The following is a 23,324-nucleotide window of genomic DNA, read 5'->3' as shown; positions in this document are numbered from 1 at the left end:
ACCTGATGCGAAGAGCTGGCTCATTGGAAAGGAACTGATGCTGGAAAAGATTGAAGGCAGGAGGAGAAGGGAACGACAGAGGATGAGATGGTTGGATGGCATCAAGGATTCAATGGACATGAGTTTGAGCAAACTCGAGGAGATGGTGAAGGACAGGAAAGCCTGGCATGCTGTATGTAGTCCATGGGGTTGCAAAGAGTCAGACATGACTGAGCGACTGAACAACTACAGCAAATGTCATTTTTGCTTTTTGGTTTGTTTCATACAAACCTTTAAAGGAGAAAGCCTTTCAAGACCATCATAAAACAGGAAGATGATGCCTAATAAGCATGTGAAAAGGAGCTCAACCTCAGAAGTCATTAGGAAATGTACATTAAGGCTGACATAAGATACCCCTTTGCAGCTGCTAGAATGACTGTAATAAAAAAGAAAGACAATAACAAGTGTTGGTTAGGACGTGGAGAACTTGGAACCTTTATATGTTGCTCCTGGGATTATAAAATGGTACCACCACTTGGAAAACAGCTGGGTAATTTCTTAAAAAGTTACACATAAACTTACCACCTGACCAGCAACTCCTCTCATAGGTATCTATAGAAGAGGAATGAAAGCAAATGCCCACATAAAGACTTGTTAATGTTCATAACAACATTATTCCTAGTAAATGCAAAGGGAAAACAATCCAAAGATCTATCAACCGGTGATGAATATAATGGAATACTGTTCAGCCATAAAAGGAGTGAAACACTGATGTGCATTACAACATGGATGAACCTCCAAAACATTGTGCTAAATGAAAGAAAACAGAGGAAACAGGCTACATAGTGTAAACTCTACTTATAAGAGATGTTCAGGATGGGGAACACGTGTATACCCGTGGTGGATTCATGTTGATATATGGTAAAACCAATTCAATATTGTAAAGTTAAAAAATAAAAAAAAAGAGATGTTCCCAAAAGGCGTATTTATAAACACAAAAAACAGATCAGTGGTGGCCTTGGCATTGGGGTTCTTACAGCAGGCAGGTAGCTAGGTATGAGCAGAGAAATGGGGGAAGGGGCCTGGTGGCAGGAAATCAGGCAGCTTGTAAACAGCAGGGGTCCAGGGGCAGACAAAGAAAAGCAGAAACCTCCAGACTGACAGGAAAATACACAGGATGTTGGATGATAAGTGCCATGGAAGCGTACAAAGAAAGGTGAGGGAAGGTGGCAATCCCCTGCATAGGAATGTAACCTGTTGCTCATCATGATCTCATTACAATAAAATTAGCCTTGCAGATAAGAAGTACCCATCATGCACTGACACTGATGCTTCTTTTTTTTTTAATTTTATGTATTTATACATTTTTAGCTGTGCTGGGTCTTTGTTGCTGTGCAGGCTTTTCTCTAGCTGCAGCAAGCAGGGGCTGCCCTCCAGTTGTGGTAGGCTTCTCACTGTGGCGCCTCCTCTTGTCGTGCTCTAGGGTACGTGGGCTTCAGTAATTGTGGCGCATGGCTGTGGCATGTGCAATTTTCCCAGACCAGAGATCTAACCCGTGTCCCCTGCACTGCCAGGTGGATTCTTCACCACTGAGCCACCAGGGAAGCCCAACACGTCTATAAAGACAAAAATCCCTCCTCCCTTTGGGAAGATGGACCTGGAATGAAAATCAGGGAATATGACAGTGTGATCCCCAAACTCCTCCTTCTCCAGTGAAATATCCTGTCCCTTCATTTGTATGCCCCTCAAAACTGGCTTGCCACAGAAACCCAGAACAGCAACTCCTCACCCGTCTGCCTGCTTTCCGTCTGAGAGCATCAGTTCAGTTCAGTTCAGTTGCTCAGTCGTGTCTGACTCTTTGTGACCCCATGAATCACAGCACGCCAGGCCTCCCTGTCCATCACCAACTCCCAGAGTTTACCCAAACTCATGTACATTGAATCAGTGATGCATCCAACCATTTCATCCTCTGTCATCCCCTTCTCCTCCTGCTCTCAATCTTTCCCAGCATCAGGGTCTTTTCCAATGAGTCAGCTCTTTGCATCAGGTGGCCAAGGTATCAGAGTTTCAGCTTCAACATCAGTCCTTCCAACGAACACCCAGGACTGATCTCCTTTAGGATGGACTAGTTGGATCTCCTTGCAGTACAAGGGACTCTCAAGAATCTTTTCCAACACCACAGTTCAAAAGCATCAATTCTTCAGCGCTCAACTTTCTTCACAGTCCAACTCTCACATGCATACATGACCACTGGAAAAACTATAGCCTTGACTAGACGGACCTTTGTTGACAAGGTAATATCTCTGCTTTTCAATATGCTGTCTAGGTTAGTCATAACTTTCCTTCCAAGGAGTAAGCGTCTTTTAATTTCATGGCTGCAATCACCATCTGCAGTGATTTTGGAGCCCAGAAAAATAAAGTCAGCCACTGTTTCCCCATCTATTTGCCATGAAATGTCTGAGAGCATATTCTAGCTTAAATAAATTCTCACTTTACATTCTTAATCTCCCTGCTACCTCTCTGAATTCTTTCTCAAGATGAAGCAAAAACCTTCAATTCATTGAGAACAAGTGTGTTGTGTCAGTTGAGTATACACAGGTTTGAGGGAAGTTTTGGGGATGATGGATGTGTGCTAAAACTAGATTGTGGTGATTGTTGCACAACTTTATAAATGTACTAAAAACAGTACTGACTAGGACTTAATGAAAAACAAAAATAGAGAAGGGGTGCCAGGTTTGAACCATTTTGGGGATAATAATTTAACACCAGTGACATTTGGAACCTAATAGAAAATATTGGCACAACAAAAGAATTTGTAAAATCTTTCCTTTTCCAAATAACCAAATTTGTCCTTACTACAGTCTCATCTTGACTATGCCTTTATCAATGGTAAAGTTTAAAATGGTCATATATTTGAAAGGCACAAAACAAAATGAAACTGAATTTCCATTGCTTATCACTAAAGAGCGGGGAAGACAGAAGTGGGCCTTGTGTTCGGTTTCTATGTTAATATGCTGCCACCTAGTGATCGTTTATAAAACAGCAGGACTTGGTTTGTTTGTTTCCTTGGGTTTGTTGGGCTGCATTTGTATAAACACAATATCTGAATGCTTGGCTATGTATAGGTTAAATGTCTGAATGCATCACCGAACAATTTATGCTTCCTAAAAATACTGTGGTGGCAAGAACTGGGATAGGGGTCCCTCCAAAGTGACTTCCAGTTCCTGATCTGTCTGATGTCAGCTTTGTGACTTGGAGGCAGGAAAAGATTAATCTTTTGGTTCCAAAGTTCAAGTAGTGGGGCTCGGTAAGAAAGTGGCTAATAGCTCTCTAAACTTTGGTGTTCCATTCTTTAAAATGGGGATAAAGGAATACCTGCTCCCAGGGTAGCTGTGTGAATTAAAATCACTTAGAAGTGCTGTCTGTAAAAGCACTTATCTCAGGGCTTTCCTGGTGGTTCAATGGTTAAGAATTCATCTTGCAATGCAGGGGACACAGGTTCTACGCTTGCTCTCAGAAGGTCCCTCACGCACGGAGCAACTAAACCCATGTGTCACAGCTACTGAGCCTATCTATGCCTTAGAGCTCAGGAACCACAGCTACAGATCCTGTGCTCCATACCGTGAGAAACCACTGCAATGGGAAACCTGTGCACTGCAGCTCGAGAGTAACCCCTGTTTGCTGCAACTAGAGAAAGCCCACATGAAGCAACAAAGACCTAGCACAGCCAAAAATAAGTAAATAATTTTTTTTTAAAAGCACTTCCTCAAAATATATTGCAGAAGTAGGCTACAGTGATGTTTCCCTACAGTAAATATGCCTCACAGGGACAAAAAATCCTTTACCTACTCTTTAAAATTAGTTAACCCTCCCACCCCACCCCAAAGCAATGAGCAAAAACCCAGAAGGATATAAAATCGAAATAAACTTAGATTATCAGCTAATTGGAGAGGCATATTTGGACAACTTAATGTTTAAAACAGTGAAAAGGAAAAAAGAGGAATGAGTTTTTCTATTCTTTCCTGAGAACAAAGAAGATAGAACAGTGAGCAGGCCTGATCATTCCTAGTTTTCACTGTAACCATTCCTAATTATTGTCTACAACTTAAGTTTGCTTTTCTGCCCTCTAGCGCTGCATGAGCTACATTCTGCACCTACTTCTTTTAACTCTATGCTAATTACATCCTATATCTGGTGCTCACCTTTACAGCACTCTCTTGGAGACCATCCCTTGTAGTTTTTCTCTTTTTGCATTATATTAATAGAAAGAAGGCCACAGTACAATACACAGAAGACAATGGACCCAATTACCAGGCTACCTGACACCAGCCTGTGACCATTTTTTTTGAAACAATGCAAGAGGAAGAATAAAAGATCCTTACACCTTTGAACAGCTTTGGTCATCACCAACCTCTGATTGCGAGTCTTCATCCATATAACCCCTCAGATTTCTCATGGTGGGGGGGCTTGAGTCTGCTTTGTCTCCCCTCTACATGCTGAGGATTAAAGCTACCTTTCTATTTCCTCCAAAGGCTCTCTCCATACTTTTTATTTGGCTTCGGTGGGCAGAGAAAGCCAAGATTTTGGGAGGCATCAGTTGCATAGAACGTGAATTTTACAAATAACTTAAAACTTAGAATTGCTGATTATTTCCATCACTCACTCAATGGACATGAGTTAGAGCAAACTCCAGGAGATAGTGAAGGACAGGGGAGTCTGGTGTGCTGCAGTTCATGGGGTCACATAGAGTCGCACATGACTTAGTGACTGAAAAACCAGAAGTGACAAGAAAGTCAAGGGGTGACTTCTAGCTGATACCCTCACCACCAGTATCTTATAGATGCCTTTCATGTTTAACATATGCCACCCAGCACAATGCTGACTAGATAATATACAACTGCTTTATTTCCCAAGAATTAAAACGTGTGTTTGTACCACTCTGGATTTTATTCCACAGGTCAGAGAACCAGTCTGCTTAAGGATTAATACCATCTAAAACTAAAGAGCCCTTAGGATGCTGAAACATTTAGGTGATTGAGCCGAGATTTTCTTTTCCTTGCAGATGTTTTGGTATTGCCTATACACTGTTTTTAACAGCTTTACTGAAGAATAGACACCATAGAATTCACCTATTTAAAGTGTATAGTTCTCTGAGTCTTAGGAAATGTATACAGTTGTGCAGCCATTACCACAACCAAGTTATAGAACAATTCCATCATACACGTTATGTCTGACCACCTCCATGGACAAATAATTTATTGGCTCATTAACCTGTGGATTTAAACCACTGAGCTTTAGGACCTAGCCTACGCATTCATTTTTGAATACATCAAGTTTTGAAGCAAAACAAACTCAAAGTCTCAACTTTACTCAAAATAAGGGTCCATAAAGCACATTGTGTCCAAAGGGCTCTCCAACAGTCTATAGGCTAATTAAGGATATAAACAATATACACACACTAATGTATATATTTTGAAAAGTTTATATTGTATAATTCTCTATGTGTGTTAGTCAGTGTGGACTGTGACCAAATTTATGGGAGAAATAATCCCCCATTCTGTGATTTGGCTGTGCACCCTTTCATGGGGTTTGACCTGAGACACTAGCTTGAATACTTGACAGAGGAAGAGTTCCCTCCTTAATGGGACATTTAAGAGGCCCTGATTTTGTCTTGTTTCAAAAAGGCATTTTTAAAGAAATAATTAAATTATCATGCCCCTTGTCCTGTAAATCCAATATTCATGTTATACTTCTCCTAATATAGCATTTATTAAACATATGAATAGAAATCTCTCAATGCAAGAATTACAATCTGGGTATAATGAAACTGTCTCTATTTGCTTTTTTACTCCTTTCCTATTTCTACATTTATCTATAGGTGTTTCAGAAGGGATAATTATGTATAAACTTACTCTACTTTGATTCCAGACACATCTTTAATCCTAAGAGTTTACTGGGATCTCCAGTCATCATGCCATTCAAATGCTATTACACTGTTATATAAGTGTTCAGTATGTGCTAGACCAGTCTCCTCCAAATACTGATCAAGTTCTTTGTGGTTAGAATAGCCGTCTTAAACTTTATATGTGAATAAATAGATTGTATATTTCCTAAGCACCTAGTCCACATTGGGTATACAAAAGGCTATTTATTAAGAAATTGTTTAATTCTTAATAAACAAGAAGAATTGTTTGTTCTCAGGTTTGTCTCCCGTCCTCTGGCTCCCTACGACATTTACATTCACCATTTAGCTCAGATTTCCTAGAACTTGCAATTTTCCTGTCCTACTGTCTCTGTAAATACAGTTACACACACCACACCATATGTCTGTACATATGGTCCTCAATAGTTGTAAGATTAAGCCGTCTCTCTTGCCATGTCTGATTCCTATTCCTCCCTTTTTGTTGACTAAGAGATCTGATTACGATTTCAAATCGTCCCCTTTCTTTTAATCACATCCTCGATTTTTAATATTACAAACGCATACCAATAGAAAAAGTCTGACAATACAAAATGTACAGTAAAAAACTCCCTTTCACCAAAGGCGATCCATTCCTCCTGTTGTTTCCACTTTGACATTTCTAACTCAGGTCTCCTACATTGAGTGCCTAGAGAACATACAGGACACACAGGAGGCAGTTTTCTGAACACCGTCGGCCAACTGCCCACTCACTAATTCTCTGACCTGGGGGGACTCACTCAAACTTTTGAATCTCGGGGTCCTTAAAATGCTGCGCATCCCACCAGGTTGTCAAGACAGACGTGTATGGATAAGGACTATGTTGTGGGTTCTAGAGAAGTCTTTAGATCCGCTCTACCACAGACTTGTCAGTTCACCGCTTAGCTATAAAGGACGCCCCAACGGCCATCACTCGCACCCCGCTTCGCCTCCACATGCAAATCCAGTGCCTCTTCCTGAGGCGGCGGCTTCTCTGGGACTCCCCTCCCTAGTGATCGAGCGCGGAGGCGGAGCGCCCACCAGCGCTAGGACCCGGCTGGCATCCCGAAGACCGCGAAGCTCTAGGCGCTCTCGGCCTCGGGGAGAAGAGTCTTCTTTGTAGAGCTCCTCTCTGCAGTCTGTAATGCCTGCTTCCTCTAGGGATGCCTCTAGGTCTTAAATGCGTGCAAGGTAGAGTCGACCAGTTCCTTCCTCGCAAAGCTTCCCTCCTCCGGAAAGCCCCGCCAACCTCCAAAACTCACTCTAGCTTCAGCCACGCCCCACCGGCCAAAGACCAGGTTTCCCCCGCCCCATTTTTGATTTCGGCGCGCCGCGAATGTCAGGGCGGCCGTGTTTGGTTGGAGGTAAGCACATTTCCCGTCTTATTGGCTGATAGTAGTTAGGGTGGGTGTGGCTAAAGCCGCGGCGGTGAATTATGGGGGATTAAGAGTGGAGGAGGTGGGTGACGATTGGTTCCTGAATGAGGAGGGCGGAGAAAAAGGCGGAAGCAGGCGTTGGGAGAGGCGGTGGCTTCGGAGAAGACAAAAGCTGGAGCGAGATGGAAGTAGTTAGGTGTCCGGAGCATGGTAGGAGGTCAGGGTCCAAGGGTCCAAGGGGTCTGCCAGCCTATCGTGGTGTAATCGTTGTCGACCTTCTCTCCTTAGGGACTTTATGTCTCCTGAAGACCGGCGTCCGAGAAGGCCCGAATAAAGGGAAGAGCTTCTACGTGTGCCGGGCGGACACATGCAGCTTTGTGCGGGCCACCGAGTAGGTCTCCGAGCTAGGCACAATTCCCTGGGTCTTCGCGTGGCCACTCAGGAGGAGTCGCCGGCCCCCCGCTGCCCAAAAGGACTAGGAGAGCTGGGACTCCTGGTCTGCAGAGCCAGGGCCCTTGAAGTAGTTGGTAATCTGTTAGGGACATAGTTGCTAATATGTTAGGGACACGCTCCGCTACTGCTTGCTATGTGACCCATGGCTGTTTACTTTCCCTCTCTGGGCCTCCAGGGCTGTCACTTGTAATCTGGAGCATTGGCTACATCTGGATCCTTCTGGACCTTTTTTCAGTTCTGGGTTCACTGGCCTGGCCTTGACCTGTTGGGACATTACTCCCATCCCGTTTATAATTGAGAACGTGCAGACATGGCAGAAAATAATTGGCTCCAGCTTTACACTAGTCTTAGGCCGAATTGGTTGCCAAATGTTTGAGGTTAAAACACCCTGGTAGTCAGATTAACGGGACCCTTTAAAAACAGGATTCTTTCCATTTAAGTGGTGAGTTTGATACTCGAAAAAAACAAATTAGGGATTAAAGCTGAAAAGACATAAGTAATCTGATTCAGCACTCTAGTTTTTACAAAATTAAAAGCTGCGACCGAGAAATAATAAGCATCTTCTTTGAAGTGAGAAAATACTGTTCTCATAAGTGTTGTTAGTATTTCATAGTACCTGGTGTCCACAGTTTCTATGTGAAATTTTAGACTACCACAAAATTATGCATTTTTTCCTGCTTTCTACTGAACTTGGTTTAGAAAAGGCATTTTCTACATGTGTAAGACACTAAGGATATCAATAAAGTATTTTTTTTCAATACATATATTAGCTTCTCATGTTTTTCCCAAATGATTTAGATGATTTGTGTTTTTGTTACACTTTGAAACTTAAGTGGAAGATTTTTACCTTTTTTCAGATTTAGAAAATGAATTTTTTAGAGGAAGTATTTTCTTAGTCTTCTAATAAGTTGTTTTTTCATTTGAAAGAAATTACTGGGATCCATTTAAATTAAATACAAAATGACTTTATTTAAATTAGTGTTAAATCTTAAGATAGAAGGGACCAGATTACTCAAGCTATAAACATCATTATGTCAGGGTTTACTGTTTAGTTTCTAATATGTATATGGAGCTTCTTAGGTTCAATACCTAGCTCAAGTTGCATGAGACATGAAAGCACATTCAGATTTGTAGAAATTAAATATTAATGGAAGCATAAGATTTGGTTTTAAATGAAAAGGAAAATGCCCTTATGTAAAGTAACATTTATGAGAACATATTGCTATACAAACTAGTATAATAATATTTGACTCAAAGATGGTTATTTGATAATTTGACCCATTTAGAATATGTCTGATAACCAGATTATAAGCAAAAAGAAGGAAAATACCACAGGTCATATGAGAGTACTTTAGATTTTCACTCTCAAATATTATACATTATTTCTTTCCTATTAAGAAGTTGGAAAGGAGGAGTTAAACTTAGGCCAATCAAGCATGAAGTGTAATTAGTAGAATGTGTTGCCAGAGTCCTCATGTTGATAGTGACAGCCAGCAGGTTATTAGAGGGAGAAGGATGGTAGGAGAACCTGGGAAAAATTTACAGGATAGTGGTACATAGCACAATATCATTTTAAACTTGAGTCCTTAGGAAAAAGATAGGTATGTTTATTGTCATACTTTCTTTGGGGGCATGAGAAAAGATGAAAAGATGGGCCCTTTCCCCAGAGGAATGCACATGGACAAGAAAGTATGTGGGATTTACAAACCCAGTAGAGATTATACATGGGCCCTTATGTTTAAAATATATTTTAGATTTCATTTTAGGATATTGACCTCTATTCTTTGCCTCCTAAAACACAAATTTCCATTTTTTAATTTTTCTTCTAGCATTCCTGTTTCTCACTGTTTATTGCATGAGGACTTTGTGGTAGAGCTTCAGGGTCTGTCTCTATCACAGGGCAAGAAAGAATACAGGTAAGTGTCCAAAAGGAACAGCTAACTGTATTTGTTTTTGTTTTCCTTTGCCTGGAAGGGTTATGGTCAGGTGTTTTCCTAGGATTGACTAGTCTTTAAAAGTCAGTAAAAAACAAATGGTGTTTCTGTATGTATTGAATATCTTCTGGACTGGCACTTCCTAACTTCTGAGCTACTTGTTGATGTGAGAAGCCTGACCTCTGGTTAATTTCTGGATAAACTGCTTCACCTCCCTCCCTCTCCAGCTTTCATGTAGCAAATAACATCAGCTCACCAACAGTCATTAATTTGCACTTGCTTGTCAACTTTCTCATTCTGGTAGTAGAACGAAAGTGAAAGTTAGTTGCTCAGTTGTGTCCGACTCTTTGCGACCCCATGGACTGTAGCCCACCAGGCTCCTCTGTCCATGGGATTTCCCAGGCAAGAATACTGGAGTGGGTTGCTATTTCCTTCTCTAGCGGATCTTCTCCACCCAGGGATCAAACCCACGTCCCTGACATTGGCAGGCAGATTCTTTACCACTGAGCCATCAGGGAAACTCTGTTCAGTGGTCATTTAACATATATTTAAGTGGAGAATTCAGAAGATAAGACTGGCCAGGAAGTCAGGGGCCATATGTAGTGGTCTTTATATGACATTTATATGTAATGGTCTTTATATGACAGTTTGAAATTTATATATTCTAGATTGATCCCCCCCCCCACCCAAATATAGGCACTCAAGTACCATCCTCACAATTTTATATAACTGAAAACTGCCTGTACTACTATATTCCTTTACTGAGTTATGCATGCAATAAGATGCACAGTTCTTAAGTGTTCAACTAGTTGAGTTTTGTTTGTTTTCTGATTGAGTTTTAAGAAAGGTATATACCCATCCTTAAAACCAAGATCCCAGTCAAAATATAGAATATTTATTTCCATTACCCCATTAAGTGCCATTGGATCCCATCTAGATAATCCCCCCACCCATCATAGCTGATCACTGTTTCAATTCATACTGCACGTATTCTTTTGTATCTGGCTTCTTTTATGTAACAGTGTCTATAGAGATTTGTCCATGTAGTTGAATCTATCAGTAATTCAGTCTTCATTATTGCCCAGAATACCATTTTAAATACCATTTATGAAAGCCATTTTGTTTCATGTAGTTTTTTGCTATTTCTGTGTATCTTTGATGAAGTGTCTGTTTAAAATTTTGCTCGTTTTTAATTGAAATTTTTATTGAGGTAATTATAGATTCACAGGCAGTTCAGGAAATAGTACAAGGAGATCCTCTGCAGACTCTGCCTAACAGTAGGTACACATTTATGCATTTAGTTCTCTGCAACTTTATCATGTGTGCATGCATGCATGCTTAGTTGCCGCATCATCTCTGACACTTTGTGACCTCATGGACTGTAACCTGCCAAGTTCCTCTGTCTGTGGGATTCTCCAGGCAAGAACACTGGAGTGGGTTGCCATTCCCTTCTCTAGGGATCTTCCCAACCCAGGGATTGAACCTAGATCTCCTGCATTGCAGGCAGATTCTTTACCAACTGAGCCACCTTTTGTGTATTTACAACAACAGTCAAGATATTGAGCAGTTCCTTTACCAGAGGATCCTTCTTGTTGCCCTGTTGTAACTATACCCACCTTCCTCTTATTTCCCTCTGTACACTCCTGGCAGCCATGAACCTGATTTCTAGCTCTAAAATGTTGTCATTTCAAAATGTTACATACATGGAATCATACAGTGTAACTTTGGGGGATTTTCTCTATCTTTAAAATTGTATTGTTGTTTGTTACTGAGTTGGAAGAGTGCCTTATGTATTCTCTGCACAGGTCCTTTGGCAGATATATATATTGTGTATATTTTCTCCCAGTCTGTGGCTTTGGTTTTCTTGACTGTCTTTTGAAGAGTAGAAACTTTTCACTTTATGAAATCCAACCTATCATTTTTTTATGATTTGTGCTTTTTGTCTTCTATGGGAAATCTTTGCCTATCTCAAGATCATAAAGTTCTTCAGTGGTTTCTTTCAGAAGTTTTATAGTTGTTTTCTTTATTTTTTTTGATGACTTTTTTGTTTAGTCTATGCCTTTTGTTGTTGTTCAGTTGCTCAGTCTTGTCCAGCTCTGCAAGCCCATGGACTGCAGCACACCAGGCTTTTCTGTCTTTCACTATCTCTCTGTGCCCTACCTCAGATTAATTTGACATACCTTATGAGGTAGAAGGTCATTTATTTTTTCATGTGGTATTGAATGAATACTATCCAATTGTTTCAGCACCATTTTTTGAATGTTTCCCATGGAAACACTTGGCAACTTTGTGAAAAATTGATTGACCGCCATGTGTGGATCTGTTTCTGGACTTGCTAATCTCTTCCATTGATCTTTTCGCCTATCCTGACATGATCAGATAAGATCCTGTCAGTCTTCCAACTTTCCTTTTCAAGATTTGCTATTCTGGGTCCTTTACATTTCCATATAAAATGTAGAATCATCTTTTACAGTTTCCTCGGAAAACTCCGTTGGGATTCTGTTGAATCTGTATAGATCAGTGTAGGGAGAACTGATATTAATCTTGATCTTCCAGTCCATTAACATGGTATATTTATTTATGACATTTAAAATTTCTTTTAGCATTGTGGAATAGTTCTGATTATAGAGTGCTATATACCCTTTTGGTGAAATTTAGTCCTCAGTGTTTATGTTTCTTGACACTCTTATTCAGTTCAGTTCAGTTGCTCAGTCATGTCCGACTCTTTGCGACCCCATGAATCACAGCACGCCAGGCCTCCCTGTCCATCACCAGCTCCCGGAGTTCACTCAGACTCACGTCCATCGAGTCAGTGATGCCATTCAGCCATCTCATCCTCTGTCGTCCCCTTCTCCTCCTGCCCCCAATTCCTCCCAGCATCAGTCTTTGCCAATAAGTCAACTCTCCACATGAGGTGGCCAAAGTACTAGAGTTTCAGCTTTAGCATCATTCCTTCCAAAGAAATCCCAGAGCTGATCTCCTTTAGAATGGACTGGTTGGATCTCCTTTCAGTCCAAGGGACTCTCAAGAGTCTTCTCCAACACCACAGTTCAAAAGCATCAATTCTTTGGCGCTCAGCCTTCTTCACAGTCCAACTCTCACATCCATACATGACCACAGGAAAAACCATAGCCTTGACTAGACAGACCTTTGTTGGCAAAGTAATGTCTCTGCTTTTGAATATGCTATCTAGGTTGGTCATAACTTTTCTTCCAAGGAGTAAGCGTCTTTTAATTTCGTGGCTGCAGTCACCACATGCAGTGATTTTGGAGCCCCCCAAAATAAAGTCTGACACTGTTTACACTGTTTCCCCATCTATTTCCCATGAAGTGATGGGACCAGATGCCATGATCTTTGTCTTCTGAATGTTGAGCTTTAAGCCAACTTTTTCACTCTCCACTTTCACTTTCATCAAGAGGCTTTTGAGTTCCTCTTCACTTTCTGCCATAAGGGTGGTGTCATCTGCATATCTGAAGTTATTGATATTTCTCCCGGCTATCTTGATTCCAGCTTGTGCTTCTTCCAGCCCAGCATTTCTCATGATGTACTCTGCTTAGAAGTTAAATAAGCAGGGTGACAATATACAGCCTTGACGTACTCCTTTTCCTATTTGGAACCAGTCTGTTGTTCCATGTCCAGTTCTAACTGTTGCTTCCTGACCTGCATATAGGTTTCTCAAGAGGCAGGTCAGGTGGTCTGGTATTCCCATCTCTTTCAGAATTTTCCACATTTTATTGTGATCCACACAGTCAAAGGCTTTGGCATAGTCAATAAAGCAGAAATAGATGTTTTTCTGGAACTCTCTTGCTTTTTCAGTGATCCAGCGGATGTTGGCAATTTGATCTCTGATTCCTCTGCCTTTTCTAAAACCAGCTTGAATATCCTCATCCCTTATGATTATACAGTGGAAGTGAGAAATAGATTTAAGGGACTAGATCTGATAGATAGAGTGCCTGATGAACTATGGGTGGAGGTTCGTGACATTGTACAGGAGACAGGGATTAAAACCATCCCCATGGAAAAGAAATGCAAAAAAGCAAAATGGCTGTCTGAGGAGGCCTTACAAATAGCTGTGAAAAGAAGAGAAGCGAAAAGCAAAGGAGAAAAGAAAAGATATAAGCATCTGAATGCAGAGTTCCAAAGAATAGTAAGAAGAGATAAGAAAGCCTTCCTCGGTGATCAATGCAAAGAAATAGAGGAAAACAACAGAATGGGAAAGACTAGAGATCTCTTCAAGAAAATTAGAGATACCAAGGGAACATTTCATGCAAAGATGGGCTCGATAAAGGACAGAAATGGTATGGACATAACAGAAGCAGAAGATATTAAGAAGAGGTGGCAAGAATACACAGAAGAACTGTACAAAAAAGATCTTCACGACCCAGATAATCACGATGGTGTGATCACTCACCTAGAGCCAGACATCCTGGAATGTGAAGTCAAGTGGGCCTTAGAAAGCATCACTATGAACAAAGCTAGTGGAGGTGATGGAATTCCAGTTGAGCTATTTCAAATCCTGAAAGATGATGCTGTGAAAGTGCTGCAGTCAATATGCTAGCAAATCTGGAAAACTCAGCAGTGGCCACAGGACTGGAAAAGGTCAGGTTTCATTCCAATCCCAAAGAAAGGCAATGCCAAAGAATGCTCAAACTACCGCACAATTGCACTCATCTCACATGCTAGTAAAGTAATGCTCAAAATTCTCCAAGCCAGGCTTCAGCAATACGTGACACTCTTATTATGAATGGAATTTTAAAAAAAATCATTTATTTACTTATTTTTGGCTGTGCTGGGTCTTTGTTGCTTTGCACAGGCTTTCTCTGGTTTTGGTGAGTGAGGGCCACTCTTGGTTGCAGTGTGCGGGCTTCTCATTGCTGCGGCTTCACTTGTTGCAGAGCACAGGCTCTAGGCTCTCAGGCTTCAGCAATTGTAGCATGCGGGCTAAGTAGCTGCAGCTTGTGGGCTCTAGAGCACTGGCCCAGTAGTTGGGGCTCACCAGCTTAGTTGCTCCGCACATATGCGATCTTCCTGAACCAGGGATCCAAACTGTGTCCCCTGCATTGGCAGGCGGATTCTTATCCACTGCGCCACCAGAGAGGTCTTTATAAGTGGAATTTTTAAAAATTTCACTTTTCTGTTGTTTCCTGCTAGTACAGTGGAGCCAGTAAGCCTTTAGTGCCTGAATTTAAAACAATCTCCTTTACATACTACTGGGGGCCCTGGATCATACAGAAATACTGTTCTATGTGGTAGGAAGACGCTAAAGAATTTTTTATTCAATTTGCATCAAAAGAAGAACTATGGAAGTTAGATTAGGAAGTGATGGCAGTGGAGGCAAGGAGCCCATTGAACTATATGGGGCTATAGAGTGCCTACTACATGGCATGTTCATGACCTCTTCATAGAATCTACTGTGATAGGTTTCAGTATCCCTGTTTTATAGACAGATGAGGAAACATTTAGAGGTCAGAAAAGGAATTTGAGGTCCCAGCATTATAATGTGGCATGGCTGGGATTTGAGCCTTGTTGTTGTTATTGGAGAAGGCAATGGCACCCCACTCCAGTACTCTTGCCTGGAAAATCCCATGGATGGAGGAGCCTGGTAGGCTGCAGTCCATGGGGTCGCTAAGAGTCGGACACGACTGAGTGACTTCACTTTCACTTTTCACTTTCATGCACTGGAGAAGGAAATGGCAACCCACTCCGGTGTTCTTGCCTGGAGAATCCCAGGGACGGGGGAGCCTGGTGGGCTACCGTCTATGGGGTCGCACAGAGTCGGACATGACTGAAGTGACTTAGCAGTAGCAGTTGTTGTTATTTAGGTGCTAAGTTGTGTCTGATTGTTTTGTGACCCCATGGAATGTAGCCCACCAGGCTTCCCTGTCTATGGGAATTCCCAGGCGAGAACACTGGAGTGGGTTTCTAGTTCCTTCTCTAGGGGACCTTCCCAACCCAGGGATTGAACCTACGTCTCCTGCATTGGCAGGCAGATTCTTTGCCACAGAGCCACCAGGGAAGCCCCTGGGATTTGAGCCTAGATCTGACCAACTCCAGGCACACCCACTTTCTCTAAGTGAAAGATGAACTTGGATTGAAGCCCTGGCAGTAGAGTTGGGTGTGCTTAGGCCAGTGGATCAGACAGTAAAGAATCTGCTTACAGTGCAGGAGACCTGGGTTTGATCCCTGGATTAGGTAGATCTCCTGGAGAAAGGAATGGCTACCCATTTCAGTATTCTTGCCTGGAGAATTCCATGGACAAAAGAGTCTGGCAGGCCACAGTCCATGGGGTGGAGAAGAGTCAGACACGACTCAGCGACTAACACACACACACAGACTGGAGAACACTTGCTGAAAGAGAATTGATACAACATGTTTCCCGGTGGTTAAGCATGTTCTTTCCTCCATTTACTCAGCTGGGATAGCGGTCATGGTAGCACTGGATTCCCTGGGCTGTGAGGGTCAGTGCAGTCATGTCTGTGATCACTTCGTTTGGTGTTTAGCACATGGTCAGTGCTCAGGAAATGGTTTCCTGGTTGGATGAGTTTCAGTTCAGTTCAGTCGCTCAGTCATGTCCGACTCTTTGTGACCCCATGAATCGCAGCATGCCAGGCCTCTCTGTCCATCACCAACTCCCAGAGTTCACTCAGACTCACGTCCATTGAGTCAGTGATGCCATCCAGCCATCTCATCCTCTTTCGTCCCCTTCTCCTCCTGCCCCCAATCCCTCCCAGCATCAGAGTCTTTTCCAATGAGTCAACTCTTCGCATGAGGTGGCCAAAGTACTGGAGTTTCAGCTGCAAAACAAGGAAGGAAAGTTGACGTCAGTAGAGGATGGCTGACACATACAGCTTTGGACTCATTGTGTCTTATGTACACATGAAGCAGGCTGGAAAAGTGAGTGGGCAGCTCCAAAGAGAGGTCTAGGCTGAGGATAGAATCTTGAAAACTTGTCTCTATCACTCTTCACACAATGTAGACGAGGCTGAGGTGCTCATTATTTTAAAAATAGAAAAAGAATGCTTGAATGCATTTCTTTTAGCTCAAGTCTAGAACACTTATTAAGAGGTACTTTCTAGAGCTTTCAAAAGATTGTTTTAGCACAAATAAAAAACAGTTCTACAGCACACAACAAATTAACAACAAAGCAAAAAAACAAAAAACAAACAGCAAAAAATCCAATAGGTATACCCTGATAGGTGGTATAGGCTGAAAATTTTAAAAAGAAATAGGTAATGTATCTATGGATGGTGACTTCCTTAGTAAACAGTAAAGCATTTAGCCAGAATCCCTGCACTCTGGAGAAAGACATCAGGTAGCACAAGCTTTTCTTCCCCAGAATTGGGTTTTCTTTTCAAGAACTTAAAGGACTTTATATCCTTGAATTAGTACTGTTACATTTAATGGTTAACCTAGCTAGAAGACAGGTGTAGCAGGTTAGTGGAGGGGAGGTGTAAACCAAAGTAGCACTAAGGTGCCCATTTTTCCTACCTTGGCATGAAGCTACTTTTTTGTGTAGTTCTCTTACTAAACACCAGATGGTACCACTCATCAGCATTTGACCGGCCCTTCAGCCATGACCCTGTTGTTGGGCATTAAAGAAAACTATAATTGTTGCTCAGTAAAACCAGAGAGAAGAGCTCCTGCCTTGACATGAATGATGTGGCACATGTTGATATACAGATGTTGGATATGGTCGTCAAGCTCCTGAGTTCCTGTTCTCTCCTCTCTTCCCTCTCTCTTTTTTTTATTCTCAAGGATCCAAACAGATGGTAATACTCTTTGTCTATAGATTGGTAAAACAGGTTTTAGTTCTTTAAATAACTGGTTGTACTGGGATGTTCAAAATACTTTTATGTTTTTGCTTTTTTTTAAGAGGTTTTTTTTTTTTTTTTGGCTTCACTGGGTCTTCATTGCTGTGCAGGGGCTTTCTCTAGTTGTGGAGAGCAGGGGCTACTCTTCGTTGCAGTGTCCAGGCTTCTCATTGCAATGACTTCTCACGTTGTCGAGCAAAGGCTCTAGGCATGCGGGCTTCAGTAGTTGTAGCAAATAGGCTCAGTAGTTGTGGCTCACCTGCTTGGTTGCTTCAAGGCATGTGGGATTTTCCCAGACCAGGGATGGAACCCACGACCCCTGCATTGGTAGGCAGATTCCTACCCACTGTACCACCAGAGAGGTCCCCAAAATGCTTCATTTTTAATAGCATATGAATCTGCGCACATCTAGGACACCCCTTTTGTGGTCGGTTGATTACTGGGTAAAATTGGGCTGCAGATTATTTAACCCAATGATTATTAGCTAGGCTGATGACAGAGAGGCACTGGGACTTGAGGCAGACACATGCAGAAGGACCTCGGGCTCCAGCAACCCATAAAGATCCTACTCAACAAAGCTGGTGCTGTGACTAGGTACTGTGGAGTATCATGCACTGGCTGTACCACAGAAGCGATCCTTGTACGGAAACGTTATTATGTGTGTGTGCTCACTCACTCAGTTGTGTCCGACTGTTTGTGGCCCCAGGGGCTGTAGCCCCGCCCCACTCTTCTGTCCGTGGGATTTTCCAGGCAAGAATACTGGAGTGGGTTGCCCTTTCCTTCTCCAGGGGATCTTCCTGACCCAGGGATTGAACCAGCATCTCCTGCCTTGGCAGGCTCACTGGGACACCTGGGAAGCCCTTGGAGGGGATATTAACCCTTTATAATGTGTACAGCGGTTCTTTCCCCAGGTTGCCTTTGGTCTTGCAATTTTGCCTATGGTATTTTTACTGTATGGACATTTAATACTTCCGTATAGTCAAATTACTAAATCCTTTATCTCTCAGCCACAGGATTTTGTCATTCCCTTTTTACTTTAGGATTGCCGAAATATTCATCTCCGTTTTTTTTCCCCTAGAACATTTACAGTTTTATTCTATACATTTTTGTTCCATCTTGAATTTTTGTGTAAAAGGTGAGGTAGAAATCCAGCTTTATGTTTTTCCATTGCTCCATGTGGAGAAGTGAATCTGTATTTCTAAGGGCCCTAAGACACGATTGGGCCCTTAGACACAGGAAGGTTGGTGAGCAGTCTGATCTGCATGTTAGAGTGCTAAATTGTATGTGTCCGAATGCCAGATGTTTCTCTGACTGTAAAACCAACAGTAAGAGATTAAGGCTGATGAAGCTTACTGAGAAAGTGGAGGAATTGAGACTTGAACTTGGCCTTGAATGACACCTGTCTGGTTTCTTCATTTTTCTTGTTCATAACCTATGCCTTGGAAAATAATTAGTGAATATACTGTAGAAATTATGCTCTTTTTCATAGTGGACTCAGTGTTTGCTTTCTCTATGACAAGGTATTTCCACCGCTTTCTCTATTGATTTACAATTTAATAAACTTGACAAACTTTTATCCTAAAAACAGAGAAGCTCATCTAGATTGTTTTTAATAAAAAGGCAAGCAGAAACATTTTTTGCAGCATGCCTAGCACATAACTGATGCTCATTGTGTGTTGTTTACTTCCCTCTTTCTCCAAATCTTGCCCTTCTCTGAAAGTCTATGAAGTTTGGGCTTTAAAATACATGCTATTTATAAAATATTCTTTCAGTTAAGGTTTCAGGTACTTGATACACTTTCAACAGCAAGAATTTGTTCTTGACTTGTTTTCATAAGTAGTAGTATTCCCTAATCGGAGAAGGCAATGGCAACCCACTTCAGTACTCTTGCCTGGAAAATCCCATGGGCAGAGGAGCCTGGTAGGCTGCAGTCCATGGGGTCGCTAGGAGTCGGACACGACTGAGCGACTTCCCTTTCACTTTTCACTTTCATGCACTGGAGAAGGAAATGGCAACCCACTCCAGTGTTCTTGCCTGGAGAATCCCAGGGACAGGGGAACCTGGTGGGCTGCTGTCTCTGGGGTTGCACAGAGTCGGACATGACTGAAGCAACTTAGCAGCAGCAGCAGCAGTACTCCCTAATAGTAGCCTTTGAGTTTTTTGCAATCAAGGCATTTCAGGGATTTTCAGAACTAAATTTTCTTATTGCAGTAAGAACAAATTAAAGATACCAACACAGGTTTTTTATTGTGAACTTGAATGAGAAAATTATATGAGTTTGTATGATAGGAGCTGGTTCTTTCTTCTTTTTTAAAAATAATTTTATTTGTTTTTTTTTGGTTGCATTGGATCCTTTGTTGTCTGCATGGGCTTTCTCTAGCTGTGGAGAGTGGGGGCTGCTCTCTGAGGCTGTGTGTGGGCTTCTCAGTGTGGGGTCTTCTTCTGTTTTGGAGCACAGAATCGAGGTGCACAGATGTCAGTGGTTGCAGGATGCAGGCTCAGTGGTCGTGGCTTGTGGGCCCTAGAGCATGCAGGCTCAGTGGTTGTGGTGCACGGGCCTGATTGCTCTGTGCCATGTGGAACCTTCCAGACCAGCGATCAAACCCATGTCCCGGCCTTGGCAGGTGGATTCTTATCATCTACACCACTAGGAAAGTCCATGTCTTCTTTCTCACTCTTATAAGACACTTGCCCATTTGGAGCTTGGTATTTTTGCTTTTACATCCAAGTGAAGTAATGGCATTGAGGGCTTGTGATCTGCTCAGGATTCATTTTGAGTTAGGACTCAGACTGTTGTGATTTGTGTTATATTTGTTATTTAGTCGCTAAGTTGTATTCGACTCTGCGACCGTGGATTGTAGCCCCCCCCAGGCTCCTCTGTCCCTGGGATTTCTCAGGCGAATCCCCAAGAACAGAGGAGCCTGGCGGGCTACAGCCCATGGGGTCGCAAAGAGTCGGACACAACTGAGTGACTAAGCACAGCACAGCATACTATGCTACCCAGTTGAGTAAATAAGGAAGAAATAAAGAAAATACATTGACCTGAATATTCATTAAAGCCATCTCTGGAAAGGCAAGCCAAAAACTAAGAGAAATGGTTACTTGGGAGGGATGTGAACTGAACAGATGGAGGATTGAGCATTTTACCTATTTAAACAGTTAAATGGAATACATATGTCAAAGGCTCTTGTTTAACTGATTAAATGTTTTTGAGGAGTTATTTGGGGTAAGGAAGAATTCAGTTGGTTCTGTTTAATTCAACAATACTTAACTATTAAGTACAAACAGCGAGGCTTAGGAATAAAGAGAGAGTTACCGCCTTCTAGTTGCTGACAGGCAGATTTAAGCATAATACAACTATATACAACAAAAATCCAGAAGCAGTACAGTGAACAGGGCAGAGAGCATGCAAAGGTGGTATGTCTTGAACTGGGTGTGGAGGGACCTGTGGGACTGACAGCTGGCGATGGGGTAATGGTGGGCAAATAGGGATAAGGAGGACACTCTTTGGATGGAGAGTGGTATACGTGCAAAGTCCAGTAGGATGGAGAGTGTGTGGCTTAGTTTGCGCTCGGACAGCACAGCCATTTTTGCATAGCTGGAATATAGGTAGTGTTCGTGTGAGCAGGGACTGCCTTGCCCTGGGATGTAGGCCTGTAGTCAGTCTTTTTTTTTTTTTTTAATGAAAGATTGGAAACATATACAAAAGTAGACAGGATAGAACTACTGCAGGTGAGCTTCAGCAGGCACACTCATGGCAAAGCTTGTTGCTTCTATATCCTTGCACCCTACCCACCAGCTCCTCCATGTTTGGAGCCAGATTCCACATAATGTCATTTCTTCTGTAAATATTTCAGTGTGTAGCTGTAAAAAATCCGGACTGTTATTTTGTTTTCTTAACCAGTTGGAGTACAGATTTCCAGAAGATTCATAAATATTATAAATAGTTTATTTTTGGTAGTTTTGCTTGTTTGCTTAAGTCAGGATTCTAATAAGGTCTACAGGTCGCAGTTAATTGATATATTTTTTTAAGTCTTTTAAATGGGTCCCACCAGTCTTTTTCTTCTCCCTTGTGATTTACTTGTTGAAGGAATCAAGTTGTTTGTCTTATAGCATTTCCCACTGTTAAGAGTTTGCAGATTACATCCCCTGGTCTAGTTTTATGTGTTCATCTGTTTGCATTTCCTGTAAATTGTTAATTGGATCCAGGGGTTTGACCAGATTCAGGTTCGTTTTTGTCTTAGTTTTCTTTTCTTGGCCATGCCACTATAGGTTTTGTGGGGTCTTAGTTCCCAGACCAGGGATGGAGCCCAGGCCCCCTGCAGAGGAAGTGCACAGTCTTAACCATTGGATGACCTGGGAAATCTTTGTTTTGATTTGGCTTGGTTTTTTGTTTGTGTTTTTTTTTTTTTTTTACTTTATAGGAAGTATTGTGGCTTCTCATTAGGGACACATAATGTCTGGTTATCTCCTTTTTTCTGATTTTAGCAGCCCTTGTGGATCAGTGTTCCCATGTCAGTCATTCTGTAGAGTTAAAAGAATAAATTTATGAATACCCTCTGGTTACTATGACATCTGTATTCTTTCACTTCTCAGGTCTTATAAATATCCTATGTGGTAAAGAATTTTTAAATGTAGTACATGTAAGAGTAATTGGTTTCCAGTTTCATCCACCTCATTAGAACTGATTCAAATGTATTCTTTTTAATGGCTGAGTAATACTCCATTATGTATATGTACCACAGCTTTCTTATCCATTCATCTGCTGATGGACATCTAGGTTGCTTCCATGTCCTGGCTATTATAAACAGTGCTGCGATGAACACTGGGGTACAGGTGTCTCTTTAGCCTATTATACAGAGTGAAGTAAGCCAGAAAGAAAAACACCAATACAGTATACTAACGCATATATATGGAATTTAGAAAGATGGTAACGACAATCCTGTATGCGAGACAGCAAAAGAGACACTGATGTATAGAACAGTCTTTTGGACTCTGTGGGAGAGGTGGGGGGATGATTTGGGAGAATTGCATTAAAACATGTATAATATCATATAAGAAACAAATCGCCAGTCCAGGTTCAGTGCAGGATACAGGACGCTTGGGGCTGGTGCACTGGGATGACCCAGAGGGATGGTATGGGGAGGGAGGTGGGAGGGGGTTCAGGATGGGGAACATGTGTACACCCGTGGTGGATGCATGTTGATGTATGGCAAAACCAATACAATGTTGTAAAGTAAAAAAAAGAGTAATTGGTTTCAAGTCACCTTTCAAAGCTGTTATCAAATAATTATAAAAGGGTTTCTTGAATTAAAAACAAGTTCATCTTTTATTTTAATGGATTTTCACAAGCTTGATTATTTGTGTTTTATACTTTATCAGGTTGTTCTTCCGATGTGTTAAAAGTAAAGCTGAGGGGAAGCAGTGGTGTGGAAATATCCCATGGCAGGTAGGAATTATTCACCTGTTTTCAGATCTGACTGTGTAAAGATGTTTAACCTGTGGGATCACCTGAAAAAACCCTAAAGTCCATTGTAAACTGATTGGTCTTCATCGTACTTTCTCTGAAAGACAGTTCTCTTCTTTCAGCAAGGTAGACCCTGTTGGGACTCTTAATTCAAAGGACTATGGATCTTTTTTTTTTTTTACTTTTAATTTTATATTGGAATATGACTAGTTAACAAACAATGTTGTGGTAGTTGTAGGTGAACAGTGAAGGGACTCAGTCATACATAAACATCTGTCCATTCTATAGTTAATAATAGTAGTGTTAATCACACAGTTGTGTCCGATTCTTCTCGACCCCATGTACTATATAGCCTGCTAGGCTCCT

The 23,324-nt window shown here is 41.7% G+C and overlaps 1 protein-coding gene across 3 annotated transcripts in view; it reads left to right on the top strand.

The window, feature by feature from the left end:
- The first annotated feature begins 7,378 nt into the window (after positions 1-7,378).
- The window catches only part of TTF2 (transcription termination factor 2), a 52,864-nt gene continuing 36,918 nt past the window's right edge, over positions 7,379-23,324 (top strand). Inside the window, exons 1-4 of one of the 3 annotated variants that reach the window (XM_061409868.1) lie at positions 7,384-7,503; positions 7,582-7,684; positions 9,576-9,662; positions 22,874-22,940. In XM_061409868.1, the coding sequence (XP_061265852.1) occupies positions 7,398-7,503; positions 7,582-7,684; positions 9,576-9,662; positions 22,874-22,940 (363 nt within the window). In that variant the 5' untranslated portion in view covers positions 7,384-7,397. Of the gene's footprint in view, positions 7,685-9,575; positions 9,663-22,873; positions 22,941-23,324 lie in introns of all 3 variants that reach the window. The other 2 variants (XR_009735029.1, XM_061409859.1) reach the window with 2 other exon arrangements.

The sequence above is a fragment of the Bos javanicus genome, chromosome 3 (genome assembly GCF_032452875.1).
Source record: "Bos javanicus breed banteng chromosome 3, ARS-OSU_banteng_1.0, whole genome shotgun sequence".
In the NCBI taxonomy this organism is placed as follows: Eukaryota; Metazoa; Chordata; class Mammalia; order Artiodactyla; family Bovidae; genus Bos; species Bos javanicus.
This window is presented reverse-complemented; position numbering and strand designations above follow the sequence as displayed.